Here is a 21360-nt window from a genome sequence, read left to right as displayed (position 1 = left end):
GCATTAACATCTGCTTTTTACCTTATCTTTAAGTGCTCTGTTAACCACAGGGCTATCCATTGTTTTGAGTCAAAAAAGCACGAGTTGTGGACACAGGAGCAGAGAATACATGGAATGCATGGCAGAGCTGCAAGGCTCAACTCCATCCCCCCCATTATAAAACTCATAGGTACAAGTACTGCTTAGATATTTATTAAGTTTACACCAATCAGTTACAGGAAAGTAGCATTGCTGGTATTATCTCGAATCCATAGGAAAACAAGAGACAATTGAAGATACTGTCCCTGTGGGGACTGCCCCTGCAGGAGGGACAGCCTGCCTTGCCCGCATCACTTCCCTTATCCTAGTGTCTGTGACATGTGAAGGTGAGTTACACCAGCTCCAGCTATTCTCTCTTCCCAATGCAAAGAAAAGTTGACTGTAAATGTACAGAGATAATAGAACACAACAGATACTGGTTAGACACTTAAATAGTTACTCCTGTTCCATGGCTTAAAATTACTTGCTGTGAACAGTTAACTGCATATTTGAATCTCTCTTAGTTGCTTTCTCTGCCCTCACCAATTCTTTTCCTATAAGCATTTTAAAGTATTGACAGCAAGATGTGTTACCACTTTCAGGCATCTTGTCTTAGTTTCTTTGCAGTCACCTGACAAGCTGTACTCAGTCTTTCCATCAAGCAGGGTTAGTTGTGACCAAGTGTGAAGTCAAGCTGCTTTCAAAGAATGCTTTGCAGGTGTTTCGTCTATCCTACTGTAGCAGTTGGAAGCATACTTTATCTTCCCCCTCTCCTTTCTGGTCTACAGCCACACGTGACATACTCTTTGGTACTAGCTTCCCAAGAGACACGCATCTGGAGCCTGTTGCTTTGCAATCAAGCACCCATGTATTGACATCAGCTTTTTAAACAGGGACACAACCACTAACTGCCAGTGATGTTGGAATACCTAACTCCAGGTGCCTCAAACACACACTTCCTTGCTCAGATCTGTCTCGGTGTCAGAGGGACAGAGCACACCGAAGTCTGTGCCAGTGCAGTCAAAGACAACAGAAGACACTGTCAGTCTCCTTCTCTAAGTTCAGTGGTACTTTATACAAGCACCCTGGAAATTAATTCTGCCAGCAGGAAGGTAAAATTTGAATCTGTGCAGTGGAGGTTTCTGGGGCTCCACACTGCTATGACAGTTCAGCTACAGCTGAGGAAGGGTACAGTACTGTAAGTGCGTCTGTGTATGATTTATTGCGACTGTTGGCCTTGACTGGTACATGACACCTAAAATTCATTTTATTCAACAAAATCCACACCACTTAACTCATTAGCTCAAATCAAACCACAAACAGTGCAGAATGTGACCACCCAAAGAAAGAGTGGGGAGGGGTCCAGGAGAGACATGTTCGTAGCACAGATCAACTTACATCTGAGAACCAAGCAGATACAGGCCCTTAACCCAGTACAAGAGAATCCCAGTTTCTTGCTGGGGTATGAAAGTTACCTACAGACTTCAGCTATCAATTGTTCTTCCAACTCAGGAGCAGCCAGTCTCAAACCATCATTCAGATGGTTACCGGAAGCCCTAGAGGGGAGTGTTTATTCTAAATGATCAGATTAAAAAGAATCTGTAGCCCATGGTTGGCAAAAAACAAAAAGTAGTAGCCTCACTCACCGACATTGAAACAGACCTGAACAACTGAGAGAAGTCAGGAGGTTCCTTCTACCACTAGTGCCAGTTTGCATTTTGAAATACACAAATCATCAAGCCACTTTAAAACCAAGTAGCCAAGTTCTGCTTCACACTCACCTCAGCTTTTTATCTTTCCAAGCCAGGAGAACAGGAGGAATTCTTGCTCTTTAGAAAACGAACAGATATAGCAGCTAACACGCTAAAGCCAGTAAGTTCTTTTGCCTGTTTCCAGTGCAGCCAAAACCAGTTTCTCAGGAGAGCAGTTTGACAGCTTTACTGTAACAGCACTACCGTCAGTCAGATGGACTTCTGTCCATGAATACTTACAGGGAAATAAAGGCTCTCTGCCTTTTCTCTTGGGTAATACTGCAGTACTTTGGCAGTGCCACACAGCTCTAAGGACTTTGACACTGCTTATCAGGCCCAAAAAACTGACTTGGCAACTAGAAGCCTTGGTGGATTTGTCTGTGGGTTGTTACTTCCAAAATTCTGTTTCAGTATAAATTCATTAAGCAGTTGGAATCAAAACATGTTACTTCAACATATACTGTCATGGTTTCCTCCTGAAGCCCCTAGAAGTCCTGGAAACACAAGTTTAGGCTGTCCAAATTTAAATACTTAAACTACAGCAGCAAAACAAAGCAAAATGAAAAGAAAACCAGGAGAGGAAACTTCTCTTGAATAGCAGAATCACTTTGTGTGAACAACAGAGGTGCTGAACAATAGCTTCTGCTTCTGTTTCTTTCTTTTCTTGCCTCCCTTTTCCTCTGTGAAGAATTAAAATGATACTGTCATTCTTGTCATGGAACAGGAACATCACACACAAATGATAAATGGTCTTCCCTAGCCTAAGTGGCTTCTACCAATCCACAACACTTCCTATAAACTCACTGAACACCAGGTAGTTTAACAAAAAATTACTGCAGATGAACTAAGGGAGACTCCATCACACCTGAAACACAATTACAAACATGCCTAAATGATTGCAAAGTTAATGCTGCAACAGCAGACCCTAGGACTGCAGCATCCAGCAGTTTGCCTTTCCAACAAGTATTACTTTCATACATGCCCAAAAAAACCACTGCAACTGGAGCAGACACTCCACTGAAACTCCCAAGCCCTCCCATCCAACTCTCTCCATCATCCAGTGCAGTCTCCAAACAGAAGCCAAAGCTAACCATCAGAACTGAGCATTAAAAATTAGTTTCACCAGCCAGCACCAGGTTTAAAAGTTCACCTCAATTTGTTTCACACTCCCTAACTTGAAATTTCAGCTAGCAGTTACCTTGTCATTTTGGTCAAACTGAAGTGGTAGTTCAGCAGCTCAAGTATTTTTAATTTAAAAATGCATAACCTGAACTTCCTTAAGATAAAGCTTAATTTAGGTTCTGGTAGAGACATGGCCGACATGATTGTCAAAAGCCATCTTTGTCCTAACAGGATTCTTTGCCTGTTGGAGATCTCAGCTCCCACTGAGAGGTTGCTTTAAGCTGACAGAAGCCCTAGGCAAGCTGTTCAGAAACCACAACCTGACAATTTTAAGAACTGTTCTCTGGCCAATTTTTGGTCCCCAAAATTGCTGCTTTCACTTCTCCCAGAGGAAGAAGGGAAAATACTCAATTTTTTTGCTTTCAGAAGTTTTCCTGTCTTTTCCCCCTGCCTTTTACCTGATAAATGATCAGCTGTGGACGGTTTGTCCAGTTTCAGGAGGGCTGCCTCAATAGCTTGGCTGAAGGAATTCTGGAAGCTGGGCACAGGTATCCGGTCAGAGCTGTCACTTTCTCCATCACTGTCTACAGGCACAGGGAGTGCCAGAGTGTTCTCATCTGAAAGAGGGAAGGACATGCAGAAGGCTGTATAAAACTTTTCACCACACAAATGCTCCTCCACACTCCAGATCCTTCTTTTGAAGTTACAAGATTTCTCACATTTAGACGCACGGTAAAGAAACTGAAGTACTACTACCAAATTTTCTTACCTCTTGTCTTTGGAGCAGGTTTAGGCCATGTTTCTGGTTTTGCCTTTCCAACTCTCAACATCTATCAAAAAAGTTGTAGGGTATGATTAAATTCCACGAACTTGAACAATCCTGCATACCCCCTAAGTGGCAAGAAAATCTAGAAACTGCCTCAAGCAGTCAAACCTTATAATGTTTCCTTAAGATTTATCCCACATTGCTTTTGTAGGGGAAGCAATTGTAGTATCAGCCTAATCTCCAACTAAGACACAGGTAATTCTGACAAGATTCACTCTGCTAAATAGTTTACCTGGGCAAAGGAAGGGAAGGGAGACTCTTCTTCCAAGCTTCCACAGAGCAATGGGCTGACCTGGCTGGCAGCAGGTGACAGCAGAGTTGGAATAGAGTCTGTATACACAGAAAGGAGCTGAGAATTAAAGCCAGTTGCATTTGGCCAAGGCAGTCATTATGCTGCTTATCAGGATGTAACAGAAATAAAGTTTTGTTAACATATGTAACTCATCCTTTTTATCTCATCGGTTCTATCCATCAGTCACACAGTAGGACCTCTCAAATTTCCTCAATCATTTTATTTAAGGGAAATTTAAGTTTGCTTGTGGTTTTCTTTTCGTTTTCTTTGTTTGTTCAAGGGGTTTTGTTTACTTTGGGGGGGGGGGGGGGGGGCTTTTTATTGGGCTTATTTTAGTATAATGTGTTGGAGAAGATGGAGATGATAGAAAAAATGCCAGTAGTGCTTTCCTGGCACACACTCTTTTCTTCTCTTTTTGGGGCAATTGTTTCCTTTCTTCTGCCTCATGTAAAAGATGGGGTAACTACAGTGCAGATCTCATATTGTCAAAGTAGAGGCAGTAAAAAGCAGACAAAGGAACAGAATGTTTCTTAGCCATGTCTGCCTTTTGTGTATGATCTCATAGGCAGTCTAGGAAAGAATCATAGAATCACTGAAGGGTTTGAGTTGGAAGGGACTTGAAGACCATCTCAATCCACCCCCCTGCCATGGGCAGGCACCCCTTTCACTACACCAGGTTGCTCCAAGCCCCATCCAACTTCGCCTTTAACAGTTTCAGAGATGGGGCAGCCACAGCTGCTCTGAAAAGAAGCTGTCTTTGATCAGTATTGAGAAAGTTTAGCATGATTACCTGAGCAATAGATCCCAAAAGAATGATCAAGAGCTAGATGTGATGTGTTTTTCCACAAGCTCACCTGTCTGAAACACAAGGCTTCTGCCAAGAGGAGACTGACAGAAGCTCTGATGATCAATGCTGGTAGTTTCTCTGGGGCAAGAGGTAAAAGCAGGGAACTGCTGCAGATTCTCTAGAGCAATATGGACCTCTGGATCTAAAAAGAGATTTTAAATTAAAGCACTCCACAATGTGGGGGAGGACTGTCAATATGCAAGTCATTTCGGGAGTCTAGGAGGTGCCAACTCATTTCTTTCCGCTCTCTATTTTGGAGACCAGTACGAGCCCTGGTGCTGGATGGAAGCAGTTTCTAGGCCTTTTTTTGCCTTCTTCACTTTTCACTTTACATCGTGATTACTATAAAAACAAGAGAGCTATGTACACCATGGAGATAGCTGTGCCCCTAAATGCCCTCCATCTCTCCCAAAATGTACAAGTATGCAGCAATTGCATAACATCACTTAACATCCTGACTAAAACAGCTGATGTTTTTCATTATACAGACATTGTTCCTAATACTTTGTAATCTTGTTCTAAGTACACACTACAAACTACAGGCCTCAGAGTTCATCCTAAAGCTCAAGAGATCAGCTCAGCAACCAAATATGACTAAAAATCCACCAGTTATGCACCATCATGACTTACATTTGCCCTGTTTCTTGTTTTCTTCTATCTCAATCCTGCGTTCGCGCCGTTGTTCATCGCGAGCTTTCTTCTGCCGTAGACGTTTCCTCTTTTCAAGGTCATCTAGGAGCAATGCACAGCACTGGATATCAAAAACCCCAATAATCTGGCAAGGTTTCCTACAGCTCTGAGAACAACCTTTTAACACATTAGTAGCAAAATATGCTTACAAACAACATATGCTCTTCCAAGCAGTCGGGATGTTTTATTCTTTCTGTAATTATTGTTTATGAAACAGTGAGTTGGGGCTGTTCTGTCTAGCAGCCATTAGACAGTTGGTGCAAGAACAGTAAAGCTCTAATGTATGTTCTTTTTTCTACCAGTAAAGGGACAAAACCAACTTCCCCTTCGTGGAAGAACCTACTAGAAAGGTAGTACAAACCTGAAAACAACTCTAAAGTCTCCTTAGAGATGACAGGTGGCTTCAGAGCCAGTTCACAAATGCTGAACTCACAGGTGAGGGGCAAGTGACAGAGGTAGCGATGACGCTGTCTTATATCCTGATAAAGAGAGAGTGATATGTCACCACAAGGACTGAAGGCAGCCATGGTGATGAATGGAAATAGAATGCACACCATTCATCAAATCAAATGGAAAAAAAATAGCACCAGTGACACAATAATTACTTTAAAAACTACAAACACATGACGGATGCCCTGAGTCAGAATCAAATGTTCCAAGATCTCCACCAACTACATCATAATCAGACTTGAATGCAGTTATTCCAGCTTGCTTACTGATTTTCATGTTCTTCTTTCCTCCCTTCTCACTCACATCACTGGAATAAAATTCTGCAGTACCAGACTTGCAACACAATTATTTTTGTACTGGACCTTCTAGAAAAAAGACTAGACTGCAGCCTACTTACCAAAAGCAACATATGCCCCAGCACCTTCCACAGATGCCCTTCACAGATTATCATCCCTACCCATTCATGCTTATTATTTCTTACTACTGAGGAGAATCAAGTCTCCTCTATCAGCTACAATGATCAATCTGCTAAAACAAGGCCCTTAATTAATAAGAAGTAAAATAACTACCTCTGTCATGGAGTAGCCAGTTATCTCCACTACAGCTGCAGTTATCTTCTCTGGACTCTTCTCCAAGCTGCCATATTCACGCACAAGGCATCGAACGTTCACAGGGTGAAGGTACATGCACTGTCCATCCTCCGCTGAAAGGCAAGACATCATCACTCCTTCTTTGCCTGTTCATTTTCAGTACCCTTCTCCCCACCTCAGTACACCCTCCACTAATAAAATTAAAGCTCCATTCTGAGTTCCTGTGGCCCTTTTATTTCACAGGGGTTAGCTGCATCTAATGAACTGACAAACACATTTCTCAAGGAGGGTCCCAAAGGAGGCATCTCTGCCCCTATGATTCCAGGATTTCATTCCACTGACCTTGATAAAAATAGTAAAAAGGAGAGCTGCCAAGAGGTCCACTGCTAATTGTATCTTTAGATTCTTGGCAACTTGTTTCAGCTGGATTTGGTTCTTCTGTAGTGTTCATAACAGGTTCTCGTACAGTGTCCACCTCAGGTACTTCCTCCTCATCCAGCACTGCCTCTTCTACTTCCACAGGAGGTGAAAAGGAACGTGCGAGGTCAGAACAAGGCTCCACAAGCTCCTCATCGAATGCAGAGAGATATTCCACATCACACTACCACAGCAGAGAGGATAGAGTTAGTACCACGTCACCTCCTTCAAAGATTATCATTTCTGCAAAAATCTTTGGCACAAGTTCACTGCACACTGCAGTGTGAACTGGCAGAACTAAGTGTTAACACGATCTGCCAGAGCAGATTTGTCACCCACCTTTTTCTCTTGGGAAACAGCAGGCTCCACAGCTTTGGAGCTTTCTAGGACCAATTCTTCCACAGCTGCACTGATTCCAGCAATGCCATTATTTTTATCCCGGACAGCAGAGAGTGCTGTTTCTCGCTCCTGCAGATCATCCAAAGGGATCAAGTTTCAATTTGCCATTTAAGCCAGGAGGCCGTCACCATAGCTATTTTTAGCCTTGCCCTCGTATTCCTTTCCTGGAATATCATCCATCAAAAACCATTCTGCTGTGTTATCCTGAACACCCCACCAGATACCTGGAGTCCAAAGGCTACAGTCTCCAAGGTGTATAATGCTACTCCAGCAGCAAACACCAGCAACTTGCTAGAGACCAGAATAATCACACACAACCATCTATGCAGCAGAACATGGATGCTCAGCACCCAGCATACTCTTAAAAATAAAGCTACTAAAAGTCTCGCAAGAGGTTGTTACCTTCAACTCCTGGATAGCTGCCTCAATGAAACAGGCTTCTGGGGTGTGCTTTTCTTCCTCATACTGTTTCAGCAATGCCGCTTTCTCCTCCAGAATCACCAGCTGCAAGACCTGCTCCCTGGATGCCAGAAGCAGCTTTGAATACTGACTGTGCTGGTCATCTGCACAGAAGGAGCACCAAATCATTAATATCTGCACACAGAGCCACCAGTTTGAACTGCTGCTTCTTCTGAAGTTTTGTTACTGCTCACTTTTGTGAGTTAATCCCCCAGGGCAGACAACACTCAGCAAGAGCTTGATACAGACTCCACAAATTACCATTGTATCACAAGCTGGTGTCACATAGCTGCTCTGACATTTATCTCCCCCACACAGCACTTTATCTGCCACTTCACCACTGAGTTGCTACACATCAGTAAAAATCAAGCCTAAACTTCTACACTGTAGAAGCATCCCCTTTGAGAAACCTTGGGGGCGTCAAAACTTCCTGAAACAATGCAGTCTGCAGCTTCTTCCTCTTTCTTCAAAAATACTGCAGTTGGAAATTTCTGCAAAGCACCCTACTTTGGCTCAAACTAGTTCATAAGACCATATGTATTAAAAATGCATACAAAACATTATTATGAGGTTTTTACAAGAAGCACAGCAGAAATAGTAAGCTAAAGAATTGCAAGTTTAGCAAAAGGTGACCATTGTCACTACTTTACAGCAACCACAGCATCCCATATTAAAACAGTCCCCGTATTCACTGCTCCCCAAGGGTCCAACCTTGCCTACAGACAACAAGTTAATGGTGAATTTCCTGGCTTTAGAATGTTCTCAAATCCTATATTTGTTCTTTTGCTTTATGAAAGGACTTAAAGTCCTCTAGTTTCAAATACTGAGCAACACGTAAGACCACAGCCTGCATGCTGGATTATCCATCACATGTTAGGAGACTTGACTTTTTCCAGAGTTTAAATGCATGCAGCCCTTCCTAAATGTGACTGCAAAATGAAGTGAGCCAAGACAGCCCACAAAGCAGCAATGTTCAGTAAAATTATTTCTTTAGTCACAAAATTTTTGTGATACTAACAGATAAGATGATGAGTTAGTCACACTCTTGACTGGAGAAAACTGAAGATGTCAGGCAACAGATGTTTGGAATAGGTTTGCAATAATTTTGATTATTTCCCCATAGCATTCACTGACTTCAGCTGGTAAGTGCAGATGATGAAAACCTTGTTGAAGATTACAGCCTTGAAATAGTTTAGACACAGAGACAGTTATTTTTGTGAAGCTGTATAATGAGGAGTCAGGAGGAAAAAAGTTAAGGACACTGAAGAGCCAATAAAAGCAGTAATAGTCACACCAATGACTGCAGATGCAACGTACACATCAAACTATAAGCAGGGACTGAGAAGGTAGGAGTCTGAAGTGCAGTCACGTGAAGGGACACAGCACACAAGCTAAAGCCTTACAGAAAAACAGTGTGAGTAGGAAGTTTACTGTTAACATGTGGTCATTAAGCATTTCAGCTGCTAAGCCCCATGTTTTGCAGTCTGGTGTATTTTAAGGTGACAGCATGGCACTGCCAGGGTAAATTGTCTCTACACTAATCCTGGTCACAGTTAGAACAGGATTCCAACCACCAGGATTCAGATACACTCACCTCTGATGTAAACAGGCTGAACCACATTCGTCCACTGGGATTTGGGCAGTGCTACTAGAACACCTTTCTCTCTTCTCATAAGTTGCATCGTAATGGTATCACCAATTGCATATTGACGTGTTTCCATAGCAACAACACTGCAATTTATAGAGGAGGTTAGCAGTGTAAAAATAACATTTCAAAAAGATGCATGACTTAATTAATGTTGTCTCACCTCTTGAGATCCTTCTTGTGAACAGAGCCATAACAAATAGGACACTTACTCCAGGTCTTTTCACTCAAGGAGAGATAGTGAAGAATACATGCCCAGCAGAAGATGTGCCCACAGCGGGTGATCTTGGCTGCGGTTGGTGGGTACAGACATATGGGGCAAGAGGGCACTTCATGGCTACAGATTCGCTGAAATGGCACATGAGAAGAACAGTACAAGTTTTAGACTTAGAAATCAGTTCCTGGGATACAGAATAAGCCACCTGTAAGATCTACTCTAACATATTATCTTCCAGCTCTTTAGGCTCTGTTCATTTACCAAGAAATTAGTGCACTGTGCACTAACACCTTCAGACTGCACAAGGAACAACCTTCTAAGCCACCCATCTTATTGCTTACATCTTATTTCTACTCTAATGACATTAAAAAGTGAGTTTTTTCATATTCATCACCTCACGTATTCATCATCTTTACGAGTTAGCAGCATCTTCATCATCCAAATTCAGACAGTGAGAAGATGGCAAGTGAGCTCTGTGGCCTCTCACACAAGCAGACTTATGCAGCCCTGTGTAACTGTGAGACTGAACTTACCCATTTCCATGAACATGCTAGGTCTAGTCAGACATTTTGGTAGCACCTCTGTGTGGCAGAGACATAACTGCCAAGCAAGCACCTAGATTTTTTCAGCTCTCTTGTAGTGACAGGTAACAGTAAGCCTACCTCCTCGCCACCTACACCATGCACAAGACTGTCTTGGCAGATATACATTTCTGCTTGAGGCAACCCAAAACTTTTGACCACAATTCTCAAGAGATTTTCCATTTTGTTGCTAGGCAAGATAGGCCACCTATGCACAGAATAATTCTTCAAAATTCTACACTCTAGTCCTCTTCCATGGACTCATGCCTAAGTTTTCTGTTAATATCTCCATCACAAGGACTCTGTCTACAGAATGTCAGATTCTATTTTTGATGAACTCCCATCTGCGAAAGCAAGAAGCTGCTAATTTTCCTAATAGATTTTAGCACTTCTCTTTTCCTGTCATGAAAGTATTTCATAATATATTCCATGACAGATCTTTCCCAGTATTGTGGGAGTGACAGAAAAGGCCTCAACTCAAAAACAGCTGAGTTTTATGTAATATCACAGAGGGAAAGAGGTAGTTAAAGACAGGTTGAGGTTCTTAAGAAGGAAAAAAAAATCTAGCCCATCATAACTGACCACTTGCTCCACAAAGTCCCAGTTGACCAAGGTATCTGGATCAGCAAAGTGGACTGTGTAGTCCTGTTCTTCAGAGACAACAAACTGGCAGCTGGGGAAAGGCAAAGAGACAGATGATCCACACAGTTGTTTCTAAAAACTTTTTGAGAACTATCCTACAGGATTCTCTGAGCTTCTTCTTTGTCCAGAAGAAAACTGCTGGATGCAGTCAGTAACTTATATCAACAAAAAATCAAGAGTTCAGTTCACAGCCAGATCAGGATACTGGTGTGTCTAATTTCAGTTAGACACAACATCATACACTAAGTACAGAATGAGCCAGGCAGACTGGTTTTCCAGAAACATGTAAGAAACAGCTGCAATGGGGATCTATTAAAAAACAGGGAATCCACGAGGGGAAAAATATTGTCACAAAAATTACAGCTACTGGGGTTCCTGCAAATAGACTTCACTACAATAAGCCACAAAACATTATGGAGAAATCAGAAGCATCAGTGCTGAAAATACTTTTTATCTTTAACATTATCAGAGACAGGAAGTCCTGAACACACTTCAAACTCTGGGGAAATTTCCAGTCAAAAAGGAATTCTGCTGCTAGGTTACTATACTGATCATCATTTGGGTTATACTACATACTTAGGGGCCCGCAAAATAATCAGCATTTTAAGAACTAAGACCCATGTAAGTAATTGCCTTTGGGACTTATAAACTCAGATTAGCTTTCATCTAGCAACTGCTATCCCTTCCATCTCAACATACCAACTTTTGGAAAAAAACAACCATCTTCTATAATGAACTACACAGATATTCCCAAATAGGAGTGTCATGTCCCAAAGCCATGCTTGAAAATTTGAGCAGAAGATTTTTGTTTGTATCTAAAGGACTCACTCCATCAGATACCTTGCGAATAGGTGATGACAACATCCCTTTAAAATATAGTCATTACCACTAAAAACACTACAGAAAGGTAATTTCACCCTGGAAAAGACAATACAACTAGTCAAGCCCAAATGCAATTCCCTGGCTTGTCACCCCTTACAGCTCCATGCCTCTGCAGAAGAGCCCCATGGATCTCCCACTCACTTGGCCTGCAGGAAGAGCTCCTTGTTGAATGGTTTATGTCCCCACTTGTTCCTTTTCCCCCAGTTGCCATGTCCATTCCCATCAAAATGTCCTGCTTGGCCACGGGGTTCAAAAGTGAAGTTCAGTAAGTGGTTCAGATTAATCTTCTTGGGACCAGAGAACTGGGCAGGGCTGAACTCTGCCCGTTGAACCTCTGCTACCTAAGAGAGAACAGCATTTGTTAGAAATTGCTGGAGTTTACAGCAAAAGCATCAGTACAGGTGGACATCCAGGCCCTATCAGTGATAGCACACAGAACACGCAGCATCTACTCACTCACCTTCTCCCATCCCTGTTCTGCAAATCAAGTAGTGCAGCATTAGAAATGCATGAGAACTTGCAAGTCAGAACTCAGTGGTCTCATCCCACACTGAGCAAAAGGAAGAGAGAGTTAAAACAGCCACAAAGACAAGTAAAAGCTGGCAAAACATAGTCAAGAAGTTGTTCAAATCCTCTTTTAGACAGTAATACAAGCCTGATTACTGTTTGCACAGGTTGTACTTGTTTTGTTTAGTTTTCATATAATGAAGCAAAGAACTAGAATTCAACGGAGACAGCAGGTGAATTTTGAGCAGGTGATCTAGGTGAGAAGTGCTGCTTATCCATCAAAACCGAAAAGTAAGAGTATCAGTTATAGCCCACACTCTACAGTATTTAGATCCACATCAGCATAAAAGCCTCAGTCTAGTTTAACCTTGATATCAGCAAGGCCATACAATTACTTTCTCACTACCACTATCACTTGTAAATTTGTGCCCTGAAGTGGTTGGACACAATCAATCTTCAGAGGGCAAACTCTGGCCTGTGTAGGAGACTGGTTGGCAGAGTCCCTTGGGAGGCAGTGCTGAATGGCAAAGAGTCTAGGAAGACTGGACATTCTTCAAGAAATCTTAAAGGCATGGGAACATGCTGTCCCCTTATGACAAAAAATGAGCCAGTGGGGAGGACCAGCCTGGCTCAACAGAGAGTTTTAACTGGAACTCAGGAAAAAATGGAATTTATGACCTGAGAAAGAAGGGACAGGGAACTCCGCAGGACTAGAAGGATGCCATGAGGTTATGCAGGGAAAGAAGTGAAGGGCCAAAGCCTGACTAGAACTTAATCTGGCCACTGCTGTAAAAGAAAGATGTTTCCATAAATACATCAGCTACAAAAAGAGAGCTAAAGAAAATCCCCATGTTTTATTGGATGCAAAGGGAAACAAACATAGTGGCAAAGAGCGAGGAAAAGGCTGAGGTACTTAATGCCTTCTTCCCCTCAGCCTTTAATAGTAAGACCAGTTGTCCTCAGGGTACCCAGCCCCCTGAGCTGGATAGGGAGCAGAATGAAGCCCCCATAATCCAGAGAAACAGTCAGTGACCTGCTGTGCCACTCAGACACGCCCAAGTCCATGGGGCTGGATGGGATCCACCCAAGAGGAGATGGAGCTGGCAGCAGTGATCATCATTTACCAGCAGTCCTGGCAAACTGGGAGGTCCCGGTTGACTGGAAGTCAGCAAATGTGACACACACCTACAAGAAGGGCTGGAGGGAGGATCTGGGGAATTACAGGCCTGTCAACCTGACCTCAGTGATGGGGAAGGTTATGGAGGAGATCATCCTTCAAACCATCACACAGAGTGTACAGGACAACCAGGGGATCAGTCCCAGCCCTAAACCCAGTGTGTTTATGAAAGGCAGGTTCTGCCTAACCTGATCTCCTCCTATGACAAGATGACACACTTAATGCATGAGGGAAAAGCTCTGGATGTTGTCCACCCGGACTTTAGACAAGCCTTTGCACAGTTTCTCACAGCATTTTCCTGAAGAAACTGGTGCCCACAGCTTGGATAAGCACACCATTCTGAGTAAAATACCTGTCCAGATGGCTGGGCCCAGAGAGTGGAGGGAAATGGGGGGACATTCAGCTGGGCCCCACTACTGGGGTTCCCCAGGGCTCAGTATTGGGGCCAATCCTGTTTAATGTCTTTACCAATGGTCTGGACAAGGGCATTAAGGGCACCCTATGCAAGTTCACAGGTGACACCAAGTTGGGCGAGAACGTTGATCTCCTGGAGGGTAGGAAGGCTCTGCAGAGGGATCTGGACAGGCTGGATTGATGGGCCAAGGCCAATGGTGTGACATTCAACAACACCAAGTGCCAGGTCCTGCGCTTGGGTCACAACAGTTCCTTGGAATGCTCCAGGCCCGGGGAAGAGCAGCTGGAAAGCTGCACATCACGAAAGGACCTGGGGGTGTTAGTTGACAGCACCTGAACATGAACAAAGTGTGCCCAAGTGGGCAAGGCAGCCAATGGCACCTGGGCTGTACTAAAAATAGTGTGGCCAGCAGGAACAGGGCAATGAAATTGTGTCACTATATATTTTCACAAAGGACCTGTGTCATGAGATGGGTACATGGCCTGTCTTGGCACCCATTCCTCAGATGGCATTTTTACCTAGAGCAAAGAGCACTCTCTTCTTTAGTTGCCAAGTTACTCTGCTCACACTCCCTCTGGCATCTCAACGATGTTAGCACCTCTTATCACTCTATTCCTTCCCAGCCCAGGAACTGAACACAGCAGACCTGTCTAGGCAGGCCAGGGTGATCCTCTCATCCCAAGAAAGAAGGCCTTGGAGGCATGGCATTACACTTCTCACCTCATCTCGTCTTCCACCATTAGAAGAGCTAAAAGGTTTGCCACTTCCACTGCTGCCTCCCCTTTGAGGGGGCATCTTGTTAAAAGCTTTGCTTTTCTGTGAATTGGAGCGACGGGACTGACTGGAAAAGTTCTCATTTTTTGAATATGAAGTTTCTCTTTTACGATTATAACGTTTGGATCCACTTGCATTCTTTCCATCTGAAAGGAAAAGAAAAGAAAAATCAGATCAGCAGTCTCAGAGCTGGCCCCATGTACTGCACCTCAGCTAACTTCACCTCAGAGATGAAATCACCTCAGCCACTATCTTAAGGATAGTGTTTATCAGGACATTAAATCCCCCCAGTAACCCAAACAATTTCATTCCTATCATTGCCCAAAGAGCTGGTCAAAGAGTTTAAAAGAATATATTTGCTGTGCTCTACCTTTTATAAAAATAGTTGAATTTCCTTTTTCCAGATTTGGAATTGCACCACCACATATCAGAGTGTTGCCTGGTACGTTACGTTATAAATACTAACATCACATACCACATCTTCATGCCCCATTACAAGAACTGACAACAACTAGTTCTCTTTTTTTCATTTAATTTGCCTAAAACACACATTTCATCATATTTATCACTACACTGAAAATACACTGTATAAACACACTGCTGCCTGCATTTTTCTTGAAGGCTTCTGTTGCCTGCATTCACTCACTTCTGCACTCTATGCTTAAAAGATCCCAGCAGATCCAATTCTGTTTAAAAAACACACTTTTATGTCATCAGGCCAACAAATGCTAATTGATCTTGAAGCACAAACCAAATGCTTTGTGGCCTTGCAGGGCACATACCTAAGATCTAAGTATTAAGTCCACCAACAAGAACTGCTTGCGAAAAACCATACTTGGCACACCACTGACCCTAACACAGGATGCAGTGGTGAAGCACAAAGAAAAACACTGCAGGAATAAAGTTCACGAGAGCAGAAAAATCACTCCAGCTCTTGAGAGGGGTTTTCTGTGCCTTAACAGCTGCTACATCAAACTGCTAGAACAGAGGTAATACTATGAAGGTATTTCTAGTAGTCTTAACACAAGATCAGAGTTGCCCAAGGACACAACGGACTGCTGACTGGTTGCTTAACCTGGCACTTCCACCACTCGCCCTAAGTTTTATTTGTTGAAGAGGTATGGTGATAAACTCAAAAACAAAACTCCTCAGGCCCCACAAGACATCTATCCACACCAGCCAGCCCCAAAGTCACTCTGGATACTCAGTAAACATTACACAAATAGCAAGGCCTCACACAGTATCTAGTTGCATTTTATAAAAGCCTATGAGTTTCCCTTTTCCCACTTTGTAGTCTTCCTCCCCACCCCTTAACGTAAACCTTACATGGCAGGCAAACACACCACTGTGATTCTGGATCATGTTTCTCATACAGGCAGTTTCATTGCCAGTGCTTCCAGTTTCCCCCTTTCTCAGCACCACTTTTCATCTACCGAAGCATTTAAAACAGCTGGAATGGTATATATATTTTTTTTTTTGGTTACGTTTTTTCTCCCACCTGCACCTCCCAAAAAAGGTGAGCTGAGGACAGGATGGTCTGTGTGTTACTGCATATTACTGAGGATCCAACTTCTAAAATAAATTAAGTAATAAAAGTGGCTGGACCAGGTTCTGTGCTGTCTGCTGTTTCTTGCACTTGTCAGACTTCAGTCTTTGCCTGCAACTACAGCTAAAACAGGACACTATCACTACTTTCACACAGTGTGACAGACAAACTTCATTTTGCAGACAAACTTCATCATCAGAAATGGCAATTTACTCTGCTATTCAAAAGGCTGATCCTTTAATTCAGAATTAAACCAACTCTGTCAGAACCACAGCTGTGTAACTCAAACACATGCCTGCATAGCTGGCAGTGCTTTAATGCACATCAGGCTCAAAAGACATGGCTTGAGCATTATCAGGAAAAAAACACACCAGAAGCTGCCAAGTACTGAGGGTGTGACCAGGTCTGGCTGAGTGATTAGGCAGATCTTTTTTGAGAGTGTTTGCAGGGAAGAAGGAATAACCAACACCTCAGAGTCTCTGGTAAAAAATTAAGTCATTTTGAAGAGGTCTGGACTACTCCTTAAGTTACTCAGGAGCAGAACTTGTCAGTTTAGAGCTCAACCACCCTCTTAAATCTGTAATTTCAGCAAACGCACTAGAGGGACACGTGCTTGTTGTCTGTACCACTTTGTAGTTTCTCTGCCATCTTCAAATGGGGAAAAGAAACAACTCAAAAACCATCAGTCTAAACTGGGTGTTTACAAGGCCCCGGAACAGGGAACAGCTCACCCCTGCAGCTGACAGAAGAATTTCCTACCACTTAAAAGTTTTAATCGAGTTACTCACAATCAAATTTGTCAGTCAGATGGTTTACATACATTCCTGTCATACGATAGGTCCTTTCAAGCCACCTCCTAGAGCCTTTGGGAGTCACTTTAGTGACTCTCGTATTTTATAGGAAAGAGCTCTCCACTTGTGTCTTTTTTAAAAGGACCCTACAACAGTCTAACAATGCTTCAAACCTGATTTTACAGATTGTTAGTTTCACCCTCCCGCCCCCACGAGAATAACCGACCTCAGTAGAAGTCTGGTCCATCAGAGTAGTAATGAAATTGGTCAGCAGACAACCAGGAGCTCGGAGAATGCACTTGTAAATTGGAACAGCTTTCCCCTATCCTGAATTAAGCAATGCTGTTCCTTCCAACCTTTCTAGCATGCCACATGTCATGCTCTCTGCTTTCTATCATCCATCACAGCACTCCCACAAAGAGCAGGGCAGGACAGGCTGCAGTCAGGCACCGAGAAAAGTGGAAGATTCTCACTGCCATCCTCTCTTGTGAGATCCCAGTTTTAAGTAGCGTTAAGTTTGGATTTGGTAGCTTCTCTTCTCCCCTCTTTTCTTGGCAAATTAGGAGTTAGCAATAGCAAGAGTGCTGGTGAGGTACTTACTCTTCACTAAGGTCTTCAGTTAGTCCTTTTGCTGTTTTCATGGCATCTAACCTACATATACACAAATTATGGGATTTATCTCCCCATTTGCACTCCAAGAGACTTACAAAAAATACTGTCCATATAATTTAAAAAGACTAGCAACAAAACTGTTCTTGCATTTTGGAGCAAGCCCTGAGATTTGTGGTTTCTCCTGCTGCTAGAGGACCTCTATCTCCAAAGATCAAGTGAGGAGATGAAATTCACAGCGTTAGGAGCAGCTCTAGGTGACCACTTGGGCACTGGAGCTGCAGTACTGGTTTGTTACTGGGGTCAGAACTGCTGTTTCCTTCCATCTTTTTCACCTCTTTCCTGCTGAGCTGTGCTGAAGCCAGCAGCATTGCATAAGGGATCTGGATCACACTAAAGCCACAGGGTTGTTTCATGAAAACACACAGAGGCTATTGCTGCCACCAAGGCAAACATCCCAGTGAACAGGAGGTGACCGACTTCTCACACAGCCCAGCCAAGCAGGCTCACACGGGGTCTGATAAGGCCCAGGAATGTTTGTGACAACTAACGCTGTCCATCAGCTCTTAAGGACTGCAGAGAATCCCAACAAGCCTGTTTTGCCTTAGCTAGCTACTTTATTCCACTCTAATTGGATGTGATTCCTGTTGGCACACTAATACAACATAAAGAAACTTTTCTGCTGGAAACTTTCAGTTTAGTTTAGTCTCTGAGGCCAAATTCAAAAGATAGGAGGAATCAAGCTTCCAGAAAGACAAGGGAATACAGTAACCTATTTAGCCCATTTCCAGCTGCACTGCAAGAGAAAGAAAAGCTACCATAAGGATTCAGGAATATCCATTTCTTCATTTCTTCAGCTGGACAGTTACAGCAGGTAACTCTGGAAAGCATCAAATGGCAAGTGCTTGACTGGATTTAACCCAGCGACCATATAAGGAAGGTCCATAAGATTACCTTCCCTTTCAGAGGAGACACAAGATTTCCAGAATACATCCTATACCTGTCCTTAAAGGGATGGACCACATCAGCTACAAGGACAGTGATAAGAAACTCAAGAAAAATATTCCATATGGTGACATGCCAGTATCTTACATGCAACAGCTATGAAAATATAACCACAATTTTACCCAGTTGCATCCTGTGCAGTCATTTGCCCTAATTTCACCAAGGGAATCCTTTCATTTTAGTTTTCAGTACACTCCAGTTAAGATAGTCCTAAATAAACACCTACTCCTATGAAAAGAGATTCTAATTTTTCCGGGTCTCTTTGATGCCCTGTAAGGGAAGCAACTCATCCATTTGCCCTCCAGTGTAGTTCAGAAGCAAGTATCATTGAAGTGGAATTATGTAATGACAAAATTTTCCTCTGTTTTATTTTAAAAAGAGGTCTTAAAAAGTCTTGGGGTTTATTAAATTAAAAGTATCAGAGTAGAAGAGAACAGTCGTCACAATTCTTCTCCCCACTGCTCCTGTGCTTTTGGTGATTTTTTTTGGTTTTTTTTTTGCTTTTTGTTTCCAGTGGCATTGTTTCAAGCCTTTGAAAGGTGACATTCCATAAAAACCACTTAACACTTTTATTCTGGGCTGGAATATCAGGCCTTTTACTTCCTTCCTCAGTACAGATACTGTGTCTTCTACATGAAGAGATACCAGCCACAGCACAGGCCATCTTAACTCCTTCCTGAAGGATGTTTGTATTCTGAACAAACATGAAGTTTATATTGTGAACAATCCTCCACAGAGCATCACACACCACTACAAAAGAAGCTGAAGTGAGGAGGTGTCTCTTGGCACGACAGAGACAGAAAAAATTCTTCTTAAAAAGACTTCCAAGTGTTTGAATTTGAAGTTAAAATTTCACTGTAATTGCACAATCCCACAACCTGGGGAGCTGTGGGTGAGTCATCTCCCATGTCCCACTTCTGCCAATCCTGTGGAAGGTCAATTAATACAGGTGAAGAGCAGGTTACCCAGGACATGACCGTGTTTAGAAGGTCCAAAAAGGAGTCAACAAACACCGCCAAGATACTAATTTTGTTAACCTGCTGGAGTGCACTGCTGCTTTCTCAGAGGCCTAAAGTAATACAGCCGAAACAAACCACTGAGGAAGAAGGAAATTAGTACAGCAATGGTGGTGTAGCAATCTGTTGACACTCTCTCATATACTTCCAGGACTAAAAATCACCAATTTAATCACTACTGCCCCATTTCTAGGTTTTAGGAAGGTAAAAAAAAAAAAAAAGAAAGGTTGCCAGGAACACTCTGTTCCTAAACTGGTTTAGGGAACTAAAGGGGCTTAGGTCTTACCTTGAAATGACGACAGGAACCACACTGGCTCCTGACAAACTGCTCTCTCAGCAGAACCAGCTGTTTGCAATGCCAGGGGTGACACTTTGGGTTGAATGCCAGATAAGCAAATTCTGAGCTCCCCCAAAGGAGGTCCCTGAAACACCGGGGCAAGGGGAATGCTGTGTACAGACCTCCTTGGCAAGGTGTAACAACGACAGGTACAAGATAAAGTTAAAGGCTCTATTCACAGGCACTGGTGAATGTATGTTCTTACTATAGCACCAGGGCTTTAGCTCTCAAGCTAGTTATTCCAATACTAATGAAGATAAAGCAATAACCCTTAAAGGAAGAGGAGAGCGGAAATCCCAGCTCACCAAACAGCGAGCAGAGCCGGAAGAGGAAGGAAAAAGAAACCAAAAACAGACAGTGACCTGAAACGCCGCCTATTAAACCTAGCTGAGAGACAAACAACCCGATAAGGCGAAGTTCAGCTTCGCCACAAACCCAAGAGCGGCATAAAGCCGTCTGTCCCCCCGGTCCCAAGCTCACCCCCTCCCTCCCTGCGGAGCTCCTTCCCAGCTCTTACCGCCTTTGGGTTTAGACTCCCCCCCGGCGGGCCCGGCCGAGGCGGACCGTGGCTGCTGCCCTTTGCTGCCGGCCGAGGATCCGGGCGCACCGGAGCCGCAGGGGCTGCTCTTGTCCATGGCGGGGGCTACGGGGGTCGCGCCGGGCGGGCTCTGCAGCATCAACGGGCGCCCTGGGCGAGCGGCGGCCCTGGGCGAGGGGGCACGACGGGCGCTGGCGGAGCCGGCGGGGGCCCAGGCTCATGGCCCGCGGGGGCGACCGGCGGGGGCGGCGCAGCGCGGACTCGGCCTCCTTCATGGCGACATCTTCTCGCTGCTCCGCTCGAACCGGGGAAGGCCGCGGGAGGCCGGGCCGGGCCTGCGGGGCTCCGGGCGCGGGAGAGAGAAGAGCTGCTCAGGGAGCCCCGCGGGGCCCGGCGCTCCTGCCGCCCGAGGGGTCGGCACCACCCCGGCACCCACCGGCTGCTCGGCGCCGCACCGGCCCCGGCTCGGCCGCCGCTGCCCCGTAATGGCGACAAGTCGCCCGCAGCAGTGGCTGGACCCGGATGCAGCCGGTCCCGAGCGGGCCCGCGGGCATGCCGGGACTCGTAGTCCTGGGCCGCGCGGAGCGCGCCGGGAGCTGCGGGGCGGGCCTGCCGCGGGCCCCGCACACCGAGCCTGGAGTCCGCCCCTCGCTCCCGTCCCCGCACCGAAGGGATCACCCCCACCTCCAGTAGCGTCCGAGAGGATAGAAAATCATCTGGTATAAAATCAGTGCTACCTCTTTGTAGCAAATAACCGTAAAAGTTAAAAAAGAAAACCAACGCAAAGTACCTCATCAGGTCTACTGGAAGTGATATT

The 21360-nt window shown here is 44.2% G+C and overlaps 1 protein-coding gene across 2 annotated transcripts; it reads right to left on the bottom strand.

Moving 5' to 3' along the window:
- Positions 1-176: 176 nt before the first annotated feature.
- Positions 177-21040, bottom strand: RNF10 (ring finger protein 10). Of its 2 annotated transcripts, XM_048322591.1 has the most exons (17): positions 20523-21038; positions 14648-14847; positions 11970-12169; positions 10887-10977; positions 9670-9854; positions 9456-9592; positions 7805-7965; positions 7343-7471; positions 6929-7187; positions 6566-6699; positions 5908-6025; positions 5487-5588; positions 4864-4998; positions 3950-4047; positions 3661-3721; positions 3350-3508; positions 177-2449 (listed from the first exon to the last, which is right to left on the bottom strand). In XM_048322591.1, exons 1-17 carry the CDS (start codon positions 20680-20682, stop codon positions 2373-2375), a joined length of 2406 nt encoding a protein of 801 aa, XP_048178548.1. In that variant the 5' UTR covers positions 20683-21038; the 3' UTR covers positions 177-2372. The 2 variants fall into 2 exon arrangements, with proteins under 2 accessions (XP_048178548.1, XP_048178547.1); XM_048322590.1 differs by having other exon boundaries at positions 2434-3508; positions 20523-21040.
- Positions 21041-21360: the final 320 nt, after the last annotated feature.

Source organism: Corvus hawaiiensis, chromosome 18 (assembly GCF_020740725.1).
Source record: "Corvus hawaiiensis isolate bCorHaw1 chromosome 18, bCorHaw1.pri.cur, whole genome shotgun sequence".
Taxonomy (NCBI): Eukaryota; Metazoa; Chordata; class Aves; order Passeriformes; family Corvidae; genus Corvus; species Corvus hawaiiensis.
This window is presented reverse-complemented; position numbering and strand designations above follow the sequence as displayed.